The 9,982-nt window shown below is 43.7% G+C and overlaps 1 protein-coding gene across 1 annotated transcript; it reads right to left on the bottom strand.

Moving 5' to 3' along the window:
- Positions 1–406: 406 nt before the first annotated feature.
- LOC110485022 (acyl-CoA (8-3)-desaturase) lies at positions 407–9,476 on the bottom strand. Its single transcript, XM_021556070.3, has 12 exons — positions 9,147–9,476; positions 6,451–6,561; positions 5,831–6,028; positions 4,747–4,848; positions 4,455–4,583; positions 3,277–3,334; positions 2,840–2,916; positions 2,310–2,407; positions 1,917–2,013; positions 1,178–1,257; positions 944–1,069; positions 407–628 (listed from the first exon to the last, which is right to left on the bottom strand). The coding sequence occupies exons 1-12, from the start codon at positions 9,363–9,365 to the stop codon at positions 577–579; spliced, it is 1,347 nt and encodes a 448-aa protein (XP_021411745.3). The 5' UTR covers positions 9,366–9,476; the 3' UTR covers positions 407–576.
- Between the last annotated feature and the right edge of the window lie 506 nt (positions 9,477–9,982).

Genomic DNA, 9,982 nt, shown 5'->3' with positions numbered 1-9,982 from the left:
ACAGTTTTGAACTGACAGAGGGTGGGTGTAGAGTCGATATTAGGAAAAAAATCTTTATTGTGAGGCACTAGAGCAGGTTTCCCAGGGAAGCTGTGGATGTCCCATCCCTGGAACTGTTCAAGGCCAGGCTGGACAGGGCTTGGAGCAACCTGGTCTGGCAGAAGGTGGCCCTGCCCATGGCAGGGGGTGGAGCAAGATGATCTTTAAGGTCCCTTCCAATCCAAACCATTCCAGGATTCTATGACTCCGAGAAGAATTTCCTTTCAAACCTCTTCCATAAGCAAGGAGCTGGCACTTCCAATAAAGTGAAACTGGTCAAGCTGATTCAAGAGCTACTTTTCCCCAAGTTTAAAAGGCCATCTCTAAATTCTGAGATTGAGGGCAGGAAAAAACAGAGTTCATGGTTGGGAACAAGGTAAAAATGTATCTTGAAGGCACTTTCCCATTTCATTCTTACTGAAATTAACTTTGCCCAGCTCCTGAGTTCCCATGCCTGAGACATGCACAGGGATGGTGTGTCCTGGCTCTTGGCAGAAGTTGTGTGGTGAAGGGATTCCTTTGGAGAGTTGCCAGTTTCTATCCATGCAGATATGCTTCCAGCCAGTGTTCCCCAGAATCCTTCAGGGAACTGCAGGAGCAGAAGGGAAAAAATCACTTAGGAGAGAGTTCAGCTTTGTGGAAGGCCAACTGTAGTTACAGAAATAAAAGGGGAAAAAATGGATTTTAAATTGTATGGACACCTCATAGCAAAGTCTGACTGCTGCCATTGAGCTGGGAGGACTTAAAGAGGAGAAAAACAAGCTTTGAAACTTAAAAACTTTTGAAAACTCTAAATAGAAATACTCTAGGTTTGATCTCTCCATGGACATTAATTTGAAATGGCTGCCTGGGTGTCTCTTACGTGCCACCATGGAGCAAAATCATCTTGTTAATTGATACTTACCGCAAAATATCCACAAACGCTGTCAGCAAAGTCTTGGTTTTGTACTCGATGCCATGCTTGTCACAGAGGCTTTTCACCAGGGGAGCCACTTTCCAGTAGTTGTGCCGAGGCATTGTGGGGAACAGGCTGCACAATGGAATGAGAAAGAGTTATTGCAGGGCTTGACTTTCTCCCTGTTCAAAATATTCCCCTGCCTCAGATTATTCCCATTTTTTCCCCCAGGATGATACTCACTGGTGCTCGATTTGGAAGTTCAGGTGCCCAGTGAACCAGTCATTGAACAGAGACTGCTTCACGTTGCAGGTTGCATGGAGCTGGGAGGGAAAAACCCAAAACCCTCAGATGACTTAGATTTTATTTACCTGCAAGTCCAACAGTTGAACCCACAGCAATCGCTGCCCACCCTAATCCAGCAAAAAAATCAAGGCAAAGTCAGTGATTACAACCATCATTGCCCTGAGGAATTCAACACAGTCTAAACTAGCCAGGCTATGTTTTTTATCCTTGATAAAACAGGAAACTGCTGCAAGCCCACTATGCGGGATTGCACTGTTGGAGGCAGGATAGATGTGAGCAAAGCACTATTTACATATTCTTTTTTATCAGGCAATTTTGTCAGATTTATCTGTAGTAAACTTGCAGCCTGTAGGGTAAAAATAAAGGTATCCCACTTTGCTTCCCTTTAGTTGGCCTAAAAAGGAAATTTGCTGTTATATCACCAGTACATTTCTATAATAGGGAGGGGAAAGGGTTATGAAAAATATGTCAAGGCCTTTCAGTGAAAAAACCAATATTATTTAACTCTAGCTTTCCTGTTTTCCAACTAAAATTTTAAATGGTTTGAATATCACAGAAATGTTTATTAAATGAATGGAAGGGCAAACCTCATTAACAGTTAATCTAAGAGAATATTGTCTTTGTTCTATAATTTAGACCAGCAGACCCAGTATTCCAGAAGAAAGGAGTTTCTCACCTGAGTAGACACCCAGTCTTTGTTCTTGTCATAATCAATGTCCATTGGGATGTGGTTCATCTGGGACACCCAAATAAACCAGCTACTCTCAAGGAACCTGGGCAGATAAACCCAGAAATTCTTGTCAATCTCTAATCCCATCCAAATTTAACACTAAAACACTCGGCTAAGTCTCTTCTTAGGTGAAAAAGAACTTTTGGAGTTTAAGAACCACTCAAGTTTTAGATGCAGATGTCCCTGAGCAGCCACCACCCCCCTCACTGAAGTGAAATGGTTTCTTTTGGACTACTTAATTCTGAAAAAATTGTAGGTTTAGTTTTCATTTCTTTCTTTTGAAGCTCAATATTGATAACAAATCTTAATTATGGGGGCTCTGGGTCTGCTCTGAGTTACCTGGACAGCCAGTAGTACACCATGAAGTTGTTAAATCCCATTAAAGGAACATACATGAGGCAGACTCGGATGTTGAAAGTCACAACCAATATCAGGTCCTGTAAAAAATAAAACAAAACAAAACAAAAACAAAGAAAAAAACCCCAAAATCAGCCTTCGTTGATGAAATGTCTCCACTCCATTCTCTCCCTTTTACTAGAACTGCAGCTTAAAAAATGCTCTGATATGCAAATTTCTGATTTATCAGGAGTATGCTCCATGCTACATAAGGTGGGTGTGTCCCTGAAATATTCCTACTTATCCATCAATAACTGCAGACAACAGCCCTGCTGTCACACTCTGGGTCTGGTAATTTCCTGGTAACTTTTATTTTTCTGCTAAATGCTAAACTATCTTCTCTGCTTCAGCAAGCCTAGAATCAGCCTTCTCTATCCTTTTTCTCTCTTACCCTTCAACCACCTGCCTAATAGGAGGTGAAGGTGGATACAGTGACATTTTTTGAGTTTTCCAGACAGGGAAGCAGTGCTTACCAACCACTTTTTCCTCTTGATTGCAAAGTAGATTGTTGACAGCTGGAAGAAGGGTACGAGGGCGAGTGGGGCCAGTACTGAAGGATAGAACAGAAAAAGAAAGATATTTGTCATTTCACTGCATCATTAAAATGATTCTTCTTTCCAGTGGAAGAAAAATTGCTGTCTTCCACTCATATTAAGCTCCATGCACCTACATAATCTCTTCCTCTTTTCTTCTCATCACTTCTCCATTTCTTCCCCACCCCTGTATCTGTTTGATACACCCCCATCTACATCTCATAACCCAAACAGAGACTTAAGGGGCAATTCTTCCTCATAAGGACCTTCTTTAATGTGAAGGAAGCTTCCTGGAGCTCTCACTTCAATGGGAATATCTTTAAAAGCCATTATTTTGCGGGGGAGGAGATGCACTCATGGTTTTAGGGGATACTCACAGATGAAATACTTGTGCTGGTAATTGTAAGGCATGAACTTCTTCTTCTGCTTTCCAAGCTGAAAAATGAAAAGATAATTAAATATTCACAAAAAGCACAATTAAGTTTGTTTCTTCACCTTGTAATTTTTCACCAATTGCACAAAAAGTTTCTTAACAACACCCCAACCTTTTGTAATGTAATTCTTCAAAAGACAAAATAATAAGAAACTAAAGCAAACTGCTTCCAGAGCTCCACTCTGCACTGGATCAACACTGAAGCAACGAATAAACTGCATAAACAAAAGCCCTGAAATCCACTTTGAGTATCCATGGTGTGCCTAACTTCGATCCTGTTAAAAAGCAGGAAGACATGAGAACTGATTTCCTACATTTTCACTCCATCAAAGCCACTGGACCACAGCCAACCTGCTCTGGATGCTCATGCTCCTACATGAGAGATCTTTCCCAAAATCCCTGACAAAATCCTTCCCAACTGGAGCCAGTGGTTTTCTATCAATAAGCATTTTGTATCTCCCATTGTAGGAATCTGTCTGGAACACAGAGCTGGAATTTTCCATGTGTCTTGGAGAGTTTCTTTAGCAGGTAAAAGAGAGAGAGGCATTATTTTAAGAGGCTGGTGTATCTGGCAACAAGGCTTTTATCACCCCGTGAGTAAAAGGAATTACAATGAAAAGGCAAACGAGTCCTTGCCTATCCTGATGCTGTCAGAAACCATAATGGATGCAGAGAGTTTCTCTTTTTATGAAAGCCATAAAATTCAGGATTAGGAAATCATTTGCTGCATTTGCTCTCGATGTGCAGCAGCTCCGCTGGCCCTGAAGGATTTGGGTGCCCAACAGCTCTGGCAGCCAGGAGGATCCAGAGGGAACATCTGACTCACTAACCCTCTCTTATGCAAGTGGGCTGACTCACCCCTGGAGCTGCCTTCAAGGTGCTTGCCCTTACTTAAGGACTGATTTTAAGCTTTTGCTTCTCAGGAGTGCCTCAGCATTGCAATAACAAGACACTCTCAGATCTTGGAACACTTTGGGAATTACCATAAAATCCTAGAACAGTCTGGATTGGAAGGGGACCTTAAAAACCACTTTGTTTCAAGGCACAATCTGGGCTGTTATTATTATATTTTAGATACATATCACACTCTAGCTTTCTGTCACTAAATGTGCTTTTGCAGACCTCCTTGGAGAGGGTCTTTCCCAGGCTGAAGAGCAGAGGGTGCATGTTGAGGTCGGGGTCCTTGTGGAAGCAGTTGGGCTTGGCGTGGTGCTGGTTGTGCAGGTGGTTCCACCAGCTGGCAGGCAATCCCTGCATGGGGAAAAGGGCAACACCAGGGATTCAAACTGGAGCAATATCAAGGATCCCATCTCTATTTACTGCAATTCCCTCACAGGAGACCTTGCCTGGATTTAGGGACACTCCCATCCATTGCTTAGTCCCAATCAGCCCCAGAGAACATTCCCACCACTACCTTCAGCATGTTTATCACCACGATCTGCAGGAGATGATTCCACCTGGGCTTCCTGAAGACAGAGCAGTGCCCCAGATCATGCTGGAACCAGCCCATCTGGATCTGGAAGACAAAAATCACTGAGGAAAGAGAACTGCTTTATTGCAATAATTTGCCTTGTGAGTCTCTGTAACTTCATAGTGTGAGTTTCATCCTCCTTCTGATGTGTCAAGAGACACTCACAGGGCTGGAACTTCCATCCAGGCCACTGCCCACTAGAGCTGCTCAATTCCAGATTATTAGTTTCATCTGGAATATAGGGAAAGCAGCAAAGCATCACTGCAATTAACTTCACTGTCACAGTATGGAATTCTGTTGCTACCATCATGAATAATTAATTTCCAAGTAACCAGCCACAGCAAGTCTGTGGCTTCACTGCATTCCATATTTCCATGGAAATACAAGTCTGCTCTTTGAGGGATATCTGCCTTAGCAGATATTAGGCAATTAAAACAGATTAATTAAATAAATTAGCTCATTTGCACCTGCTGCAGGGGGATCTGAACAAACTAAAGCATTTAGTGCTAATAAGAAAATCTTAATTTTCCTCCTTCCGCCACACCCTTCAATTTCTCCCATCTAAGTGCCACAAATCCCTATTCCCTCCTTCCCTACACCCACACTGAAATGGATACTTTGCTTATATGGCTGAATTTACTAATCCAGCAGAAAACTACTCAGGGCTAGAGAGGACTCATAAAGGACCCAAAAAATACCAGAGCCATCTGACAGAAGAAACAGAGCCAAAAGTGCAGGTGAGAACTAAATATTCCTTCTTTGTCCTGGGGTAAGTGATTAAATCAGCTCATCCCATCTTGTGAAAGAGCCAGTTCCACAAGAACCCCACCATCCCGAGGGAGCAGCCTGTCAGCAAAATGAGATCAGCTGCAGGCAACAAAAATTGTGACATAGAATGTCCTTGTCATCTTCAGCCAGATAATGGGATCTAAGGAGAGACAATGCCTGGTATGGGAGCATTCCATTAACCCTCTCCACCTGGAAGAGCCAAGGGTGTCTGAGCATTGAGCACCCATCAGCAGTTTACCTGGGCAGTGGTGAAGAACACCATGCCAGTTACGAAAGGCACCAGGGATATGCCAAAGTACCAGACCATAAGCCAGGATGCAGCATCCAGCACCAGGAGATGAAGAAAAATCAGGAAGAAGAAGAAGTAATTGGGCCTCAGAAGTCCCATCTTCTCAATGGTGCAGCGCAGCTCACGAAAATCCTCCAAAAGGGATTTCTGTGGGTAAAGAAAGGGAATTTCTGTGGGTAAAGTAAATATTTATGTACTGTTTACCTTGAAAATGTCATAGCAGAGCCAGGAACCCCAAAACAGCCACAGAAGTTGAAGGAGATGTTCTGTGAGTAGGGGCTCTGTGCCAAAACAAGCATGAAGTCAACAGACTTTGCTTTGATTCTGATTTGATTCTGAGACATCCCAGCGAGGAGAACAGAGGAGGATTTGGGGCTCTGGAGCTCATTCCTTGCTGCCAGGGGTGGATTTAGTGATGCTGGGACAGTCATGTTTCCATGCCTGCCCATCGCCACCCACAACATCAGGCGTGCTCCCTCAGAGGCAATTCCTCCTACCTCTCCTGTTTTTCCTTCTCCTTCCATGCTGAACCCCAAGCCATTCCCACCACTGGAATCTAGGGCACTCACCTTTTTATTAGACTCAAAGCTTGGTTGATCAGGTGCCAGCTCCCCAATCAGCAGAGATTTCAGGTACTTTTTCACCAGGGACTTGTCGTTGTGGAATGCCACAAAGGCATCCTGAGGAACACAAAGGGAGCAAGTGAGAGAGGGCACGTGGCCAAACACCAGAGCTGAGCCTCTCATTGCCCAGGTCTAAATTATAACACAAAATCCTGCTCCCCTTGTCCATTTTTGTCTCTCCTGTCACTCTTTCCCATTTACTGAAGCTTGGCTCAAGGAAGCTGGAGGAGTTTCAAGCACCCAGATTTCATAAGTGCCCCTGGGTGAGGCTGGTAATAAACATGAAAGGGTTTGATGAAAAACCCTTTGCAGAGGGAAACCTGTTCCTTCATCTGCTTGCTTCAGCACACTCTGTCCCTAGAAGGCTCCAGCCAGCAGCCCTGCCCTATGGATGGGACCCAGGAGCAGGGAATGAGGTGTGTCTCTGCCATGCTTGGGATGAGGCTTTGGAACCCTGCCTGTGCAACACTAAGGCCATACAAAATAGATGCTGAAGCCTTATATTTAGCAGCACAAACTGGGTGTCTCTTACAGTTCCCTCCCAATTTCCAGAACAGGTTGATGTTTTGGGAATGTGGGAGCACTAATGACACAAAAGTGTCTGTCCAAGAACCATTTCAAATCACAGTTTCATATCATATATAAACAATGGAAAAAGGATGAGATTCTAGATAAATCAAAACTCTTCTTTAGCTCGTGTCCTCAGTGGATTTTCCAGAAGAAAGGTAAAGAGGCTGGCCATACCCTTTTTTCTTCCAGAAAGAGCAGATAGAACAAAATCCTCATTTTGAACAGTCTGGTTTTGCTGATTTTGGCTCTGAAAATCAGCAGGGATGAGCACAACCCAAATATTCTGCACAGGTCTGGTCAGGATCAAATCTCTGGAAGAGGACAGAGGACTTCCTTGGAGCCTCTTGGCTGGAGACAGTCTCTCTCTGAGTACTGTAGTCTAGAAAAAGTCAGAACAGGGTGACTTTTTGGACATTTGAGCTTTTCTACAGACATCTAGTGACCCTTTGTCACAGTGACAAATGAACAACTCTGTCCAGACCAAGAGGACTGGGGAAATCTTTCCATCAAGATTTTGTGCCCCTCATCCTCCAGGTCTTTATACATTTTTATATCCCTCCATCTTGTCAGGAATTCTGATTTAATCCATAAGAATCTATACTGCAGTTTGGAAACAGGAACCAGAATCCTTTCAAGCAGAAACTCCTCTCCATGAGATCAGTATCACAGATTCTTATCACTGAAAGCCTCTCAGTCCTGTCTGTTCTTCCTCCTCCCTGGTCTTAGGCCCTGATTAGCATCTCACTAACTTTAACGTCAGAGATGAAGAACTATCACCTACAACACACATAACTCACAACATCTGACATCAATTAAATGCTCTGTAATGGTCTTGCTTTGTATTTTCAAAATAATTCCCACAGAGGAAGAAAATTCTCACTATGTATAGACTATTAGGAGCTCTAGAGCAGCCAAGAGTTGCTGGGAAAAAAATCCTGGATCCTGATTTTAGGTAAAGTCCTGGACCAGCAATTTTTTGAGACACCTTCCAGTCCTGCTTTTCTATGTGGATTTCTTAGAGTATATGAACAAGCAGCACTTTAAAAGCAAAAAGAGTGATTAGGATTAGCGAGGACAAGACACAAAGTGTTGTTAGGATGCAACACAAATCCCCACTGAACCCACGATTTTGGCTACTGGTTGTGGTCCTGTCTTCAAAGGGATATAGTTCACCTCGAGGTTTGAAAATACCTTCATGATTAAGTAAAATCAGATTGTAATTATTGCTACAATAAAAGCAAGTAAGATCAAAGGTCATTTTTTAAACATATTCACTGCAGTTAAAGCCCCTGGGTGTCTATAAATACAATGATGTATGTTGCAGGTCCTTGCAGGAGCTGGGAGGACATAGCTTGGGGACAAATCATTCCATGCATTCTGCATTCCTTGACTCCTTCTGTAAAAGTCCAGTGGTGGAAAGTGCAGGAGATAGCACTAGGATTTCTGGGCTGGTCTATACTCTGAAGGTCAGTGAGCTTGGGAGAAACCAAACAAGACTCAAACCTCTCCTTTTGCTTCCTCTGGGATCACCAGGTATTTTTCTGCCCCAGGGTGCAAGGGATGAAATGTGAAAAGTAACTGATCTGGTCCATTTTGGGCTGGGAGTTAGAATTGCTATCCTATTCCGCACGCTGAAACATGAGGAATTAAGACAGGCTAAGCAACCTTCTTCAAGTCAGAAAGTCTTGTCGTGACAAGAATTAAATCTCCCACATCACAAGTTTATGCTCATGTTTCCAATTCTCAGATTTTTGCCTATTCAGAAATTCAGCGTCTCCTTTCAGCATAGTCTGGGAGATCTGCTTAGAATTTATTATTCCTGCCAAAAAGCACCAAATTATTTTAGATAAATCCTCTAGATCAAAGATTTTTGCAGGAATCCCTGGAAGATCTCTGATCAAATATATTTGTAGGACTTTTCCTTATGTCCTGCAGCCCGAGGTCATCATGCTGCTTTCTCAGTCCGCTCTCTGACCAAGCACAGTGATGACCACCACCAGACAGGATTCCCCACCACGTCCTCCTTCCCTGCCACTGGAACCACCTTCTGCAGCCGCTTTCCCAGCTCTTACCGTGGCATCCTGCCCAGCATAGTGGCTGATAACCCGGCTGCCCCCAGGATGGCGCTTGGAAAACTGGCTGACATCATAAACCTTCCTGTCAACCACCAGCCACTGCTCCCGGCCTTGCCCGCGGCCGTTGTGGATCCTGATCTCTTCCCAAGTGAAAAGCTGTGGAAAGGCTGGAACAGGTCCCGTCCCCTTCTCGCTGGGGCCAGTCTGGGGAGCCATCCGTGCTGGGACGCTCCAGTGCCAGCTCCGTGTCCAGGCTGAGGTGGCCCATCCTGGCCTGCCCGTTATACAGCCCCATTCCAAGCCACTCCCTGCGCTTCCAAGGGCTGCTCGGCTCTCCTCGCCCAAACACACCCATCCCAAGTTCCCTCCTCTTCCAGACGCTTGGACACACCCGTGAGGAAAAGCCCTGCTCCTTCTTGTCCTTTCTGAGCTGCCTTTGCAAAGTCTGACTGCATCACTGAACACAAAGAGGAAGAAAGACAGAAATTTGGGAAGACAACCTGTTACCTCTAAATGGCCTCATCACCACCCAAACCCTTCACGTTGTTCTTGGTCTTTGAAATTTTTTTGACTCTGGCATTCTGAATTAATGTGCCTTTCTCAACTAAATAATTGATTAAAATACCAACAGATCAGAGTAAAGAAAGAACACAATAAGAAAGCATTCTTTACTTCCAGTTAATTTGACTTCTATATTGATAATACCTCGCATACAGTTGGTTTCAGAATTTCCTGTATGTTCCTGAGGCCATGCAATCACCTAATTGTTCAAGTAATTAATTAATGAGTCTATAACATTAAAATATTTTGTAGTAATAGCAGCATTAATAATA

Source organism: Lonchura striata, chromosome 6, assembly GCF_046129695.1.
Source record: "Lonchura striata isolate bLonStr1 chromosome 6, bLonStr1.mat, whole genome shotgun sequence".
NCBI lineage: Eukaryota > Metazoa > Chordata > Aves > Passeriformes > Estrildidae > Lonchura > Lonchura striata.
This window is presented reverse-complemented; position numbering and strand designations above follow the sequence as displayed.